Consider the following 16,130-nt stretch of genomic DNA (forward strand, 5'->3'; position numbering starts at 1 on the left):
CGAGAGTCAGTGGGCTGCTGCTTGAATCTCTGAGCGGGAGAGCCCTTCCTGTCTCGGGCTTACTGGCTGCTGTGACGCCGCCGGCGCCCGGTCGCTTGTGAACGGGGTACAAAAGAGCCATGGTCGCCCGCAGGAGCCTGGCCAGGGAATGGGCTACCCCGCGGGGGCAGCGGCGGTCGCTGCGGCTGGAGAAGAAGACGGTAATGGGCCAGGGAGCGGGCGCTGGGCTCGGCATCGGCATCCTCATAATAGAGGGAAGCTGGTGGGCGTGCGCTGGCTCAAGACACACCGCCGCTGTGCGGTTAGAGAGGCAGGGTAGTCTAGTGGTTAGAGCTGCAGCCTGCCCTGGGTCGAGGAGATCCGGGTTCAAATCCCAGGGGAGGGGGTCCAGCTGGAGAGGGGCTGTAGCTGAGTGGCAGGGCATCTGCTTTCCATCCAGAAGGTCCCAGGTACGATCCCTGGCAATCTCCGCTGCAAAGCTGGGAAATACTGAAACCTTGGGAAGCTGCTGCTAAGTCAGTGTTGACAGTGCTGTGTTGCCAGCCGGTATGGACCATGTGGAGCTAGATGCACCACTGGTCTGATTCAGGCATTATTATTATTATTATTATTATTATTATTATTATTATTATTAGTTTGATTTCTATACCGCCCTTCCAAAAATGGCTCAGGGTGGTTTACAAAGAGAAATAACAAACAAATAAGATGGCCTTACCTTATCTTACCTCTAAGATCCTTAGAGGTAAGATGTCTCCGAATACCAGTTGCAGGGGAGCAACATCAGGAGAGAGGGCATGTCCTTGGCTGTGAGGCTTCTCGGAGGCATCTGGTGGGCCACTGTGTGAAATCGGATGCTGGACGAGATAGTCTTGGGCCTGATCCAGCAGGGCCATTCTTAGGTTCTCAGAATAAGGCAGCATGTGTGTAGATTGTGAGGAGGAGCCTTTGCTCGGTGGTAGAACAAATGCTTTGTATATGCAGAAAGTCCCAGGATCAATCCCTAGTCCTCCAGGTAGGGCTGGGAAAGAGCTGCTGCCAGTCAGTGGAAACAATACTGAACTAAATGGATCAGTGTCTTGACTCTGTATATGGCAGCTTAATATGGATAAGAACTATATAGGGCTCAGTGGAAGCACATCTCTTTTTTGTATGCAGAAATGCCCTGGCATCTCCAGGTGGGGCTGGGAAGGACTCCTCCCTGAAACCCTAGAGAGCTGCTATGGGTAAACAATACTGAAATAGAAGGATCAGTGGTCTAACTTGGTCTATTGCAACTTCCTATGTCCCCTGCTCAGTACTGACAAACTAAAAGTCAGTCTTTAAATAAGCTGCTTGAAAAACAACTTACATCTTATGTAAAATGTTCATTTTATGGCTGTGCAGGACGAACATTAACTGAGTGATTTGTATGTGTGTCTAATCTACATTGCAGGGTTGTTGTGAGGATAAAGGGGGTATAGTGATCAGCCACCCCTCCCCTAAAGAGTTAACAGGAAGTGAACCCTGTTCTGACAGGCAGGTGAACTCCAGGGCTCAACCAATCAGCACACCAGAGGGGTGGAAGCTGGCTGGGAGTGCAGAGAGAAACACAGAGTGCTGGAGGATGACTGCAGTTCTTGGAAGATAGAACTGCAGGGGCTTGAATTCTCATCCATGATTTGGTGAGGTCAAGACAAAGGAAGCCAGGGCTTTGGCTTCGGGAAGTTTAGACTAGGGAAAGTTTGTTTTGGCAGATTTTGCGTTAGACTTTCTGTTTCTTTGGTGTGTGCTTTATATATCCCTGAAACTGTTCTATGATTGTTTACCTGTAAAATGTAACTAAACTAAGAAACACTAGCCTTTGCCCATCCAGCCAGGGTCTTGCAAAAAACTCTGTAAGCTTTTAAAGGTGCTTTTGTATACATACCTGTTCCTTGCAGCTGGGTAACCACAATTTTTAAAGCGTACTACCCCAATATCATTCCGGGTGCTTTTTGAAGTGTTATTGTAATCTACTGAGTCTTTTTACCTGTAACTAAAGGCTGAGAAAGCCTCAGACAGAAGCAGTGTGTAACATTTGAATAAAACCGTTTTTCCTTTTGTTTTTTTCTTTTACAAGCCTCTTGAAGTGGGTTTTTAACTCAGGATAAAGCGGGGGTGGAAGGGGGTCTTACTCTGGTGCAAGCACGTCCTCAGACGGTCAGCAACTACCAGTTTTCTCACCACGTGTAGGCTTACATGTGAAGGATTTTTGTGTACTTTTCCAATAGCAAAAGAAAGAGTTTCCCTTGGGATTCCAGCCCAAGCCCAGTGGGGTACAACTCTGTCGATAAGCGGGTGATGGCAGTAGCCTTTAGAACCTACCAAAAATTACAGGAAATTTTTGGAAATTATTTTAGGAAAAGTCTGAGCCAGAAAGCTCAGCAGGGATGGTTCAGCATTTTTCTTCCCCTCACGTGAGCTTGCTTTGAGACAAAGGCATTAATCTGCTACATGGTGACCAGCGGTTGGATTGAACAGCCGCCAGAGGGCCCTAGAGACCAGTTTTTCCCTCTACTTGTCTTGTACATTCTGAGTGAGAAAGCAGGAGTTTTTGTGATTTCTTTTGACCAGAAACCGTAATTGTTTTGGCTGTGAACAAAAAAGGGATTGCAAGCACACGCACACACACTTCTAGTTGTTGGGATTGACGGATAGATAGGCTAGAATAGAAAGTGAAGAGGGGCCACTGAATTTTTTTTTGTGGCCTGGCAGGGAAACCCTACATGCCAACCCTGCAAAGAAGGCCACAGCAGGAAAAAAGATCCCAAACAGGGAGGAAAGGGGAAGCTACCCAGGCAGACCCCCAGGACCTAGCTTTCTGGCAGATTAAGCTGGAATATAAAAAGATGGAGTTAGAAGCCCAAAAGCGGGGGTGGAAGAGAGAGAGAGAGGTCTGAGAAGGAGAAAGACAGCAAGCGTTGGAAAGTTAAAAGAAAGAAAAATAGCGTGAATTCCAAAGGGCTGCGAACGAGAGAAAGAGCTGGAGTCCAAAAGCTGGAACTTGCCCATAAGGCTGAAATTGCCCAGATAAGTAGAGCACAATCAAACCCAGCTACCTCAGCCAACCCTTACCTCAACCACTTCCGGGGGGAAACTCAAATTCCCAGAGTTCAAGGAAGGCAAGGATCCAGACCATTTTATTTCCAATTTTGAAAGGACCTGCTGGGCAATTGCATTACAAAGGACCTGTACATGAAGTATTTGAGACCTCGCTTGACTGGTTCTCTTTTGGCAGTGTCAGCAGAAATGTCAGTCGATGACATGGAGGACTATGGGCTGTTCAAAAACATGGTTAAGTCCAGGCTAGGGCTTACCCCAGAAAATGCCAGGCGTAACTTCAGGGGTCAAAGGAAGAAAGTTGCAAAGTCATCAGACCTATGCACTGCACTCATGGGGTGAAGACACTTGAAGAAGTCATGGAACTGGTTCAAACTGAGCAATTCCTGATGCAACTGCCAAATCATCTCCTTGAGCAGGCCTTTGTTCAGGAGCCCAAGACCACTGAGGCAGCTGGAGAGCTGGCACAGAGGATGGTTGACGCCAGAGTTAGGGGGACAGCAGATACATCTCCAGGGGGACCGACCAGAGCCTCAGCGTCTGCCCCGTCCCAGGGTAACTGAAAGGAGAGAATAGGAGCACTGTCGCTTGATACAATGTCCATTGACTCAAGGTGTTTTGAATATAATTCCTTATAGAAAAAACATTGCAGATTGAATAAATAGTAGTGGTCGCATGGGCACTCTTCTACAATTACCAGGGTTTTCTAGGAAGAAGCAATTATTATTAAACCAATATAAGTTGTTGGTTTAGATATGCCTTAAGAGTTTGTGTATAACTGGAAAGTGTATAACCCCTATCTGACTTCAGTTTCTCGAATGACTTCTCTCCCCAGGGCACAGCCTCCAGTTCTCAGAGACCCACAGCCTTTAAAAGACCCATTGCTTCTACAATTACAGACGTGGCGACACCCCGAACCCTATTCAAGAAAGTCTTGCAGACCCGTAAGTGGGGGATAAGACAGAGCAGAGCTGCACCTCCTCTTTGGCCCTCCTGCAGATGTTGGGCTGCAGCTCCCTTCATTCCTGCCGATTGATTGATTGATTGATTGATTGATTGATTGATTGATTTGATTGTAGTCGGGGATAACCGGAGTTGTAGTCCAGCAGCAGTTGGCAGGCGGAAGTTCTGCAGCCCTGGGATAAAGGAATGTCTCTGTGCTGGTGGGCAGAGGGAAGTGGTGATGTTCTGGATGAAACGGCCAAGGATCCCTGTTTATATTGCATTCACAAGATCGTACCATTGTACCCTGAAAGAACTGCTTATAATAGAACTGAACACTTCAAAAAAACCAACAATCTGGTCCGCTTTCCTGGAATTATATAAAAGGAAAGCAAGAGAATAGATGGGTCTAGCCAGTGGCTTTTTTTAAATCTCTGAACCATATTCTATCCATACAAGGCGAATTGTCTCTCTTTCCCCTCCTGCCCTGACTGGATATATTTAGCCCTCTGTCAGTACAGATGGGTGAGGGTAAACTGAGTAGGAGAGTGGGGAGAAGGAAACCTTGTCTGCTGGAGAATAATTGTGTGTTAAAACATATATAAAATTAAACACAAAATGAAACCCTAAACAGGCAGTATAATGCTACTATGCACTGAATTTAATCAGGGGGGAAAGCTGTCTTCAATTTTGTATTTGCAATCATTAATGTGGCTTAGAAACACGCAGCTCCCATAAGAGTGCCAAGTTCTCTTCTATTTAACAACCTTGGACATCACAGGGTGGTTAAATGAGTATTCTGGAAAACAAATTCAATTTAAATTATCTTGAACTTTTGTCTCTCTAGCAAACTTGGTTTACATGTGTTTCAGGGTTGTGTTACTCCATCGTTGTTGCCATCCAATCCCTGCTGATCTTGTGATGTGTTCCACCCCAATCATATAGATTGTTTCAAGAGATTCCCCTTTTTGGATTTCTTGAGGGATCAGGCCTTTGGGCTCTAAACTGGAAAATGGGAATTGGTGCTATGCACTATTTACATCTTTAGTGTCGCAGTAACTTCGCACATTTCCCTAATGCATAGTACTTGTGGGCTTGCTTTCTTCTGCAAAAAACATCTATGTGTATCCTTTTCAGTTCGATAAACATCCCTTCCTGTTCTTGGTAGATGAATGCAGCTCCCAGTCAGGGGTCCACAAATCTTGGCTTGGTTTACTAACTAGCCATAATGTGTGGCTGCTACTGACAGCACCTCTCTCCTTCCTCTGTAGATACCAAGAACTCGGTGTAGCGGGAGAGGTGGGAGCTTCCTTATACTGGACTTTAGAGCTAGAGTTTGCCAGTTCCAAAGCCCAGCATGATAAGGGAGAGACAGCTTCCCATCTCCAGAGTCGGGGAAGGGGAGCTCATGTTGTGCTGCACACAGGTTCTTCTTGCCTTTCGGGAGGAGATTTGTAGAGGCTTACTTCAAGGAGTACTATGAAACAAAAGGATGCTAAGACATGTTTTTATTATTAGTCATGGTATCCAGACTTTGGAATTTGACTCACCTTTTAGCAGATCTTTGGCAAGCTAGCAATGCTGTTTTCTACTCACAGGAGTAGCCCAAGACTGGCTGTTTCTCATGCACTTATTGTGCCCTTGAGACCTTGTATTGTGTTAACCTACTATATACTGCCTTGGATATCATTTGGTTGAAATGCAGGGTGTGGAGGAACAGCTATCCCACCCCAGCCATCACATGTGGAGGAACATAGGAAGCTGCCATATACTGAGTCAGACCACTGGTCCATCTAGCTCAGTATTGTCTACACAGAATGGCAGCGGCTGCTCCAAGGTTGCAAGCAGGAGTCTCTCCCAGCCCTATTTTGGAGATGGGGGGAACTTAGATGCTCTTCCCAGAGTGGCCCCATCCCCTAAAGGGAGTATCTTACAGTGCTCACATGTAGACTCCCATTCAAATGCAACCAGGGCAAACCCTGCTTAGATCAGGGGACCAGTAATGCTTGCTGCCACAAGACCAGCTCTCCTCTCCACAAGAGGAACTGCCTCGCTGCACTACCGCAGATAATGGAGGCCACTGCTAACACCACATGTGGAAGAACAGCCCCTCTATTCCTCCTAACGTTTTTACTGCTGCCACCAAGTGGACATTTGGTATGGCTGGGTCCACTACAACAGCGCTTCACCTTTATCAAAAATTACCCCCCCAAAACCCTCAGTAGTGTGGAAAGGCTTATAGTTGTGGGGTAGAGACAAACTAACAAGGTTCTAAATTTTTTATAACAAGCAAGTTAATGCTAGAAAAAATGGTTCAATTGAAGTATGACTTTTGCAGCAAAAATACCAATTCAAAACAATTATTCTCAGAGCAGATCAGGGGAAAATGAACTGGAAAAACACAATCGCCACCTGACATGATATTGTCCCTACTCGGAGTCCTCTGTGCTTTCTTTTCAGCTTTTGGATTGCTGGGTAGCCTCTTGTTCTAATTACAGCACAGTTCTGGGGCTCAATCCAGCCTGGCTCTTCCTTTTCTTCTAGTGATTTCAGCTAGGCTTCTTGCTGGCCGCTCACTCTCTGCTTTCCTGGACTCGCACTTGCAGACTTCCAGAGCTAACAACCTTCAGCTTTGACTTGCTCCAGCAGCCTCTTTTGACTTCTAGGACTCTTTCTCTAAACCCCTGAAAACTCTCCCAATATATAAAGTTTCTCTGGCTCAACAGTTTTTTAAGCCATCCAATTAGAACAAACAAAATTTCCCTCCATTTTTTAAAACTCTCGTTCCCCTCCAAAAATCACCGTCAAACTACAGAAAAACAAGTTGCAACTTTGGACCCTGCCAGCCTTCTCCATGCACAGGGATTTGCAACCATAGAATCCTATTTACAATAATGCAGTTTTGGGAATATAATACAATTTAGAATTCATTCATAATACAAGGGCTATTTACAGAAAGAAGTTAGGGGAAATTAACAACAATACAGGGGCTTATTTACAGAAACTTGTTCCTCCAGACAGAGTATGTGTTTTTAATAAATCTTTTTCAAGAGTAGCGACATTGTAGTTAGAAATATGGAGAGGATTATTTGTCCAGCTCAACTTCCTGCTGGCATATTTAGTTCTTTTGGTGATCTTTTAGAAATAAAACTTGTCACATGTCTGTCTTCTTAATACTTTAGAGCCGATAGTTTCTCCTCTTGTTCTGGAAAAACGCAATTCTCCTGAACGAATAGAGACTGTGTTCAAATTCCCTTCACAGGGTGCCCCCCACAGGTAAGTGGCTTCTTTGTGTTTGTATTAAATATAGTATGGCTGCATTTTTACTCAGGAGTACATCTCTTCGAAATCCATGAAGTTTACTTCCAAGTAAAGGCACTTTAAAACATGCTGCCAAAGTACTGCTCTTCATAAAGCGGGGGGTGGGAGGAGCAGAAATGCTAGTTTCCTTGTTGGATGGGCAGGCAGATTAAAAGCTTGTTAAATATTGGATTCAGCCTGAATGAACATCATAACTTTTGTTCATCTTGGATCCCAGCTGTTGATCAAATATTTACTAAAATATGTTTTCATCACCAGGAATGGGCTTTTATTTGTCCCTTACATTTCTGAGAAACCCTATTGAAAGAGTGTAGTTGGCTCTGAAATTATATATCTGTCTGAAAAGTGCATTGTGTGAGCGTAACCTAACAAGAAAAGTGATAAAGATGTAGATCCTTTCCTCACTGCTTTGTGCCTTTGCAGCTGGACCCAAAGATTAACAGGCAGAAGGAAAATAGCTGTGATGGCTGTTCCACAGATGGTTGTGTCGGAGCTTGCAACTGGGCAGTTCATGCTAGGGATGTGCACAGAACTGCGTGGGGGTAGGCTCGAAGGCAGTGGGCGTGCTGCTTTAAGAGCTGGGGAGGGTGCACTCACCCCTCACGCTGGCGCCGGTTTTAGTCGAATCCCATTGGGGCAGCAGTGCACCTCCCTGCCGCCCCATTGCCCCTGTTGTCTGGAAGTATACGATGCGACTGTACATGCTGGTTTGGGCACATGCGCGCTTGCACTTCAGGCACACGCGCTTGCCTTCCATGACGTGCACGCAAGCATGTCAGATACTTCCAGGCAATGGAGCGGCAGGGAGGTACACTTACGTATGAGACAGCTTCCTATGTTCCTAAGATTCATTGGTGCATGCACACATGCTTGGAGCTCCTTGGCAGTGTTCCCTCTAAGAGGGAGATTCCCAGATGTTGTTGACTGCAACTCCCATAATCTCCAAGCAAAAGCCACTGCAAGCCTGAATTCCTGAAGCCCAAACCCTTGGGCTTGTTCCTGATCCAGCCAATTGTAGTTTGGAGCCAGTAGATAAGTTTCTACTTCAATAGGTTTCAGGAAAGATTGGCATTATAAACAAATAAATATTGGCATTATAAACAAATAAATATTGGCATTATAAACAAATAAATATTGGCATGTGTCCTAGAACACTGCATTCTGCTGTTGCCCTGCACTGAAGGCCTCTTTTGTCATCTTTAGCAGTCTGGAAATTAGTCTGTCTGATCCTGTTCCCCCAAATACATCTCAGACTGCACTTGTCAAAGCAAGGAAGAAAAAGAAGGTCCGGCTTTCTGAGTTTGAGAGAGCTCTTGATGAGCAGCTTACGGCAAAGGCAGGTGAGAGCTTTGTGATTCTGTTGTCTGGGGTTGCCCCTTAGCTGTAGAAAGATCAGGCTGCACCAGGAGTCTATGACCGCAGATACAAAAAGATGCACCATGCGGGGTTTCTGCATTATTTTATCTAGGAGCAATCTGCACAGGAAACTGTCGAATGAGTTGTATCCCCCACCCTCCCAACAGCTTAGGACAGATTACAAGTTTAAGAGAACCAAAGATGAGTGCACCAGCCCTGGAACACAGCTCCTTGTTGGAACTGTTCAAAGCCACTAATAAATGCAGGATTGGGCCAAGGTGAGACTAGTTTAATCTGGGGAAAATGAAGGTGTTAGAGTGTTCTAATATACATTGATGAAAATATGTAGTGATAGGCTAAAAGGAATGGGAATTCCAGAAGTCTGATGGTGTTTTTTATCCTGAGATAGCCGTGGGGTTACTTTTGCTTTCTTTGTCAACTGACTTCACAAAGCGTCATGTACAATGTAGGGGAAGAGAAGAAAAGTGAGCCATGTTGTGTCTCCGCATAGCCAGCAGCAATTCCTGTTCCTCCTTACCTGCACAGTAGGCCAGTGCTGTGGCATGTCCCAAGTCGGATCATTGGCACCACCCTTTTGGAAGCAGGTGCTTCCCACAGTACTGTGCCCTTCTGGTGGGGTGGGGTGGGGCTCCTTCTTGGGAAGCGGAGCCCTGTAGAGCCTCGCTGACAGCTGCAGTGGCATGCAGGGCATGGTGGGAGGTCCATGTGGAGAGGGAAGGGACTGCCCCTCCCAGGGTTCCCATGCACAATTCCCCAATTAAAGAGTTATTTTTTTAAAAAAAAACCCAAAGCCTGGTTAAGTTACAGGACCTACAAAATATTAAGGGCATATAGCAAATATTAGAGTTGTTGATCAGATTGCCTGGAGAAGGAATTTGTGGTTTCAAGCTGAACATCAAAGAAAGGAATGCCCATCTTTGCTGTTGAATATGCTGCCACCCAGCCCTGGTCACACAAAAATAATTGACTTTTTCTCCATAGTGTTCTATGAGCAGATCTCACATCCTCCCCAGGGAGGGGAAAAAGCAGTCTAGAGGAATTGGAAGTTGAGTGGCTGTTGAGTCTGTCAATTAAGTCTGTAGTTGAGCTGTGGAATGTTGAAGGAGGGAAAAAGGAAAATGAAGGGTGGAAATGTGACCTGTTGGAGCCCCTAGCTGCTTGTAGTGTCCTGGAAGTACAGACTGGGGAGCTGTACGCCATGAAGTAAAGCAATTTTCCTCCCTGTGTTTCTCTCTCCCTCTCCACCACCAGTTATATAGCAATAAAATGGCTATCAGTCCTGATTTTGAGCATTACATAACTGTAATGACCAATCTCCCCTCCCTCTAGAGGGTTAACAGGAAGTGAACCCCATCTTGACTGACAGGCTGGTGACCTCCAGGGCTTGACCAATCAGTCCACCAGGTGGGTGGGACTTGAGAGCTGCAGGGGGAATTCTGGGAACAAAAAGGAAGACTATGCAGAGAGTGTGGACTAGCATGAGGTCAGCTGCCTGCATGGCAAAGGCTGAAGGATAATCTCTCAGGGTGAGAGATCTGGAGGAGGCTTGATTCTCATCAGGAGTTTGATGAGTTCAAGGAAAAGGAGCCAGAGCTTTGGCTTCAGGAATTTAGTCTAGGGGAAAGCTTATTTATTCAGACTTTGCATCCAGAATTTATATTTCTTTGTGGGTGTGCTTTGCATTTTTAAAAATACCTGTTCTTTGCAACTAAGTTTTTCAAAGTGTGCCGCCTTAGAACGAGCAAGGCATATCGAAGCATTCTTGTAACCAAGTTAAACATTTTAAAGTGTATTAGTTCTTGCTCTGTAAGCTGACTAGTGGGAGATTGGGAACAATATGCAAGCCCCTCTGAGCTCCTCTGCAGAAGAGCAGAATATAAGTGAGGTATTCATTATTATTACCATGTCTCAGGAGACTAATGTAGGTTGAGGTTTCTCTCCACTGCCATGAAGTGTGGGAAAATAATGGTTGGTTCATTATATAGTAGTTCTTGCAAGATGTAAAGCATGCATGTTTTATTGTCATTGCCAACTAATACGTCTTCAACCTCCTTTGCAGTGCCATCATTGCTGAGCAACAAATCTCTGACAAAGTAAGTTATGACCCAGAAATCTCTTTGCTCTGTGATTATGGTGGACCACTGATTCTTCCTTTACTGAACATCATAGATTAAAATGATGGCTATGTGGTCCATTCTTCTGGTCTTTGGCATCCAGGGTATGGTGAACAGTATGAAGGAGCTATTACTCATAGTAACAGCTGCATTGGAAATATTTGGTTGCTTTACACATTGCTATATTCCCCCTATGTGCAGACTGCCTAAAACTTGTTGTCATTCTGCATTATGAATGGAAGTAAATTATCCAGCTTCCTTCTTGCACCTCCCCCAGCAGAGAATGTTCTGGTGTGTTTACTGATCTATAGAAATGGAAATAGAATCCAGAGCTAGGAACTGATCCACATGGACTCTTATGTTCTCAGGTCCCTTCAGATCTCCTTCACAACCCCAGCACCATTGCAGTCTGTTGGAAAAAGAGGCTTGATCCGAAAGCCAAATTTCAGAGGTGTTAATGTCAAGGCTTTTGAAAGAGGCATTGAACAAAACTTGCTACAGGTCAAAGGCTGTAAGTTTGGATTTTCCTTGGCTTGGGGTGTCCATGTTTGAGTAGCAGTTATGAGGAGAGGCGATGCAGGGTTAGGATATCCTTATGCTTCTAAAGGTAGAAGGGTAACTGCCCTTATGGGTAGGATGGCTAGCCCCAGAGCTACTCCCTCTTTATAACATGGTGCCCCAGACATCTAGGCTGGGGGAGTTTTGGGATTACACACTAAATAAAGATCAGCAGTTATGAAGTCAAAAGGAAACCTGCCAGGGAGGCGGTTGGACAGTTAGACAATGAGGGAGTGAAAGGGATTATTAAGGAGGATATGGAGGTTGCAGAGAAGCTAAATGAGTTCTTTGCATCTGTCTTCACGTCAGAGGATACTGAGCATATACCTGTTCCTGAACCAGGCTTTTTGGGGATGGAGGCCAAAGAACTGAGTCAGATAGAAGTGACAAGAGATTATCTAAACTGTCTGGAAAAATTAAAAACTAGCAAACCAGGCAGACTGACTCTCGTCCTCTTGAGTTAGATTTCTTAGGACACTGGCAGTGTTCTCTGTAACAGGGATCCCCAGTTGTTGTTGACTACAACTTGCATAATCTCGAGCCAAAAGTCATTGCAGTAGGAGATTATGGGAGTTGTAGTCAACAACATCTGGGAATTAGGGCTGTGCAGTCATATTGGTCTGTTAGTGTGCATATCGAATTGACATGTGCACTATCAGGCTTTTTTTTTTTTTTTTGGAAAGATTTCCAATAGGGCAGCAGGTAGCCCCAGTAGTCAAAATTCCGACTAAAATCCCTGTTGTCCTGTCAGAAATCCTTGTACTTTTGATGGGAATATTGGAGCAAAAGCGAAGGACTGCACCCCGAAACTGGGTGGGCAAAGGTAACCCCACAACAAAGCACACACTGAGCCAGTGGGTCCTTTGGAGTGGAGTTACTTTTGCCCCCCATTTCAGGGGTAAAAATCCATTGCTTAAAATCCAGGTTGGGAGATGGCTTGGAGAGAGAGAGAGTCTCTCCAAGCCAGCTACTTTGTGGCTTTGAAGAACTACACCCCTGAAATCAGTGGGTGGTTGGTGGTTTGGAAGATAACCTCAAGCAGGGGACGAACTGGCCCTGTAGGTCCTTTGTGGGGGTTATATTTGCCTCTTAACCCACCCACCCATCTTGGGCACCCTCCTTAAAATTCACCTTGAGAGGTGGGTTTCCCCCAATAGGCCTATTGAGTCCATCCTGACCCAAATCCAATTGTCTTAGGGAGGCTGTGTTGGCCTCCTGGCATGCTTTTTATCTGATTGGATCAAATCTGATTGGATCTGATAGTCTTGGTGGTGCCCAGGCCTACTGGGAGTCTCTGCTAGAGGGAACGCTGGACACAGGCACTCCTGGGGGCAGGGCCCAGCCACCCACTGCAAAGCTGCCTCGGCTCTGCAGGGCATCCCAGGTTTCCCTTGCAACTCTGCTAAACACCAAAGGGGAGTTGCAAACCATAGGAGCTAGTGCTTTACACTCAGTGAGGGCAAAGATTTCATCACCAGAAGCCAGAGTCTCATAAAAGTTCTCGCCATAGTGTCGATATCTGGGGTGGAAGTCAGGGAGATATCTCCATTTGAAAGGTGACCTCCTTTTGGAAATTTGTTCCCACAGCACAAAGCCACCTTGTGGACTTGCAAGCGGTGACTCTGTCCAATGATACAGAGGCATCCTTTGCTGACACAGAGCTCTTTGCCCGGCCTCAGCTCAGTGGGCAGGGTGGAGAAGGGTTTTCTGGGCTCCAGCCTGCCTCGACAAGGAAGTCTTCATCTAGAGGAAGCAAGCTGTCTTCTGTTCAGACACGACAACGGGCTGCTGAGTCCAACGTGGATGCTGACGGAGTGGCACAGAGTAGCCAAAAAGAGAGATGGACATTGGAGCATGTTGATGGTACAGAAGCTGTGCCTGAGGAACGGGCTGTTAGTCCAATGGAAGAGCAGCGAGAGAACCTGCAGGTGGTTGAGGAACAACTGGTACACAGTAACCTGAAGGAGACATTAACATCAGGCACTGAACATGCTGATGGGATGGTAGATCAGTCTCTGGAAGAAGCTGTTAGTCCCGAGAGAGAGCAGAATGGAAAGAGCGGCGTGCAGCAGTTTTTGAGTCCTGTTGAAGAACATCTGATCAGTAATGGTGAGTAGTTCTCAGGGAAACGGAGGAAACAACACTCCTGAATATCTTCATGCTCAGGAGTTGCTTCAGCATTTTCCTTCCTTATTGTAGTGCATGAGCCAGCTAGGGTGATCCATACTATCGGAGGGGATGAATGCTCATTGTGACTTTTCACTATACCCCTAGGGATGGAAAACAGCTGATAGCACTGCAAGGCAGTGTACCCTCTAACAGGGATTCCCAGATGTTGTTGACTACAAATCCCAGAATACCCACATAAAAGCCACGGCAGCTGGGGATTCTGGGAGTTGTAGTCAACATCTGGGAATCCCTCTTACAGGGAACACTGCTGCAAGGTTTTCAGTGTGTTATCGTGCTTTTATTGTCCTGACCCTTGGGCCTGCAGTGGCCAAATTCACAATGGTGTTTTTAAAGCCCCAAAACTAGTATAAAATGTTATCAGTGTTGTCGGAGGAATGGAAATGAAAATTGGCAGGAACACCCTCCAAAGACTGCTCCATGGAGAGAGTCAAATAATTGGTGCATTGTTACCCCAAACTTGACCCTAACCCTTTTCTCTGTGCAAAAATGACTGCAATTTTACTCTGATTTGGGGGTAGGGATAAGGAAGGGGTGGTAACACAGAGAAAGCTGTAAGTGCAACAATGCTATCAGCTATTTTCCATTTCTAGGGTTGCCAAGAATCACTAGGGCGTTGCCAGAAATCACTGTGGCATTCATCCCCTGAGATGGGACTGATGCCCAAAACTTGTGGGCCTGGCTCCTGGGCTATTGACAGGGTGGCTTGGAAGTTTTCCATCTTGTTTCCGGTACAGTCCTTCTCCTGCCATGTGAAAACATGCAGAGCTCCTTGAGCAGATCTGGGGCAAGTTTCATGAGCAAGGAAATCCTCCTCCTTCCATTGCACAGGAAAGGGACGCGAAAGGATCTGCATGTTCTCTTCTGGGGGATGTTTCCTTCCGCCTGTCTGAAATGCACTGCCTGAATATCTGAAACACCTGTCCAATTTAACCTCTCTAGATATTGGCACACCAAGGACATCTACACCAGTTCGTGCAAAAAGCCCTCTGACACATCCAGGCAGCCTGTCCTTGCTACCAAAAAAGGCTGCCAGGCGCTCTGTGAAAGAAATGGTGGCAAACATCATTAAGGAGCTGGATGCTACTGTGGCTCCAGCTACTGTGGACCAAAGGATATCAAAGGCCAGCCTGCAGGAGGAGCCTCACCCCAGTGAAGGGAGTAAGTGCCAATTACATTGAGAGAGGGGACATGGGGCTGGTTTTACACTGACCAGTGAGCAGAAGACCGGTGAACCTTCTCTGTGAGAGTTCTGAGATCAAGCCCGTCTTGTGTTACGAGCATGAATTGTTCTCTGTGCTAAGCAGAGTTTGCCTTGGTTTGCATTTGGATAGGTGACGACACGTGAGCACTGTCTGCTGTAAGAGATTTTCCTTGGGGGATAGGGCTGTAGCTCATCTCCTTTGCATGTAGAAGGTCCCAGGTTCAATTCCTGGCATCTCCAGCCGTGTTCTCTTTTGCTCATTTTTTTCATCTCTGTGCGGAATGAGTCTTGTTCTGAGTATCAAGGCAGTGTGTGCACATCTGCATTCAGAGTGGGGCCTTCTTGATTCAACCTGAGCGGGATCTAAAACGAACTGAGTGGACATCAGAAAATGTGTGAGCAGATCTCCAGGTAGTGCTGGGAAAGCCTCCTGCCTGGAACCTTGGAGAGTTGCTCATCAGTGTAGACAAGACTGAGCTTGGTCTAATTCAGTATAAGGCAGCTTCCTATGTGTTCATTCTCACTCCTCACTCTCTGTCATCAGTTTGGGGCCTTCAGCCTGGCAGTGAGAATGACAGGAAGGCTTCACTCTCTTCCTACTGCTTTCACCTTGTTGGAATAATGGTCTTGAAATTAATACATTGCACAAAGATGGGGTTTGGAACCCAGTGAGAAGCAGAGTTTGACCATGTTGATAAGCATCGATATAGTTGGTTGATGAACCAAAGAAGTTTTAAGCAGACCCATATCAATTGGGATTTCAGAGTTCTAAGAGTTTGATAAAGGTGACTGACTGGATCGATTGTTCTGGAGCTCACCATACCTGGTTTAAACTCAGGAAGTTATTGCAGCATGGTGTGCTGTATTTCCTGCATTCTCAGAACTTAACAATGAGCGTATCCTATGCATCTCATCTCCCATCACGGCTTCTAGAGCATAATGTGGCAGAAAACATAAACATCTAATGTATGAGCGTAATCACAAAGTCTGCATGAGACTGGCCAATGCCAGCGGAAGGGATGGGGATGCTGCTGTGGCTTGAATAGCCTCTTGTTTTTTTTCTCATGGAGATGGGCTGCAGAGATGCATGCTTAGTTCCGTGTTCTTATGTATCGCAGGGGTTCTCAGACCTAAATCTCCAGATGTTGTTGGCCTGCAACTCCCATCCTTGCCAGCCCCAATGGCCAAAGGCTCTGCCTAACTCCAGCATACTGCTACAGGCCAAGCTTGTAGCTCTAGAAATCTGGGGGAAATGGGCAGTGTTTCGGAATGGATGATGTGAATGTGGCAGTAGACCCAGGTTTAGGGCCAGATGTGTGCCTCATAGGTTTTATGTTCTTTGCTATTGG

At 46.0% G+C, this 16,130-nt stretch overlaps 1 protein-coding gene across 1 annotated transcript in view; it reads left to right on the plus strand.

Annotated features, from left to right (window-relative positions):
- The window catches only part of CENPT (centromere protein T), a 19,642-nt gene continuing 3,512 nt past the window's right edge, over positions 1–16,130 (plus strand). Inside the window, exons 1-8 of the mRNA XM_053270601.1 lie at positions 1–200; positions 3,914–4,022; positions 7,203–7,296; positions 8,545–8,681; positions 10,778–10,811; positions 11,201–11,343; positions 12,978–13,499; positions 14,520–14,738. Coding sequence (XP_053126576.1) covers positions 120–200; positions 3,914–4,022; positions 7,203–7,296; positions 8,545–8,681; positions 10,778–10,811; positions 11,201–11,343; positions 12,978–13,499; positions 14,520–14,738 — 1,339 coding nt within the window. The 5' untranslated portion in view covers positions 1–119. The remainder of the gene's footprint in view (positions 201–3,913; positions 4,023–7,202; positions 7,297–8,544; positions 8,682–10,777; positions 10,812–11,200; positions 11,344–12,977; positions 13,500–14,519; positions 14,739–16,130) is intronic.

The sequence above is a fragment of the Hemicordylus capensis genome, chromosome 9 (genome assembly GCF_027244095.1).
Source record: "Hemicordylus capensis ecotype Gifberg chromosome 9, rHemCap1.1.pri, whole genome shotgun sequence".
Classification (NCBI taxonomy): Eukaryota; Metazoa; Chordata; class Lepidosauria; order Squamata; family Cordylidae; genus Hemicordylus; species Hemicordylus capensis.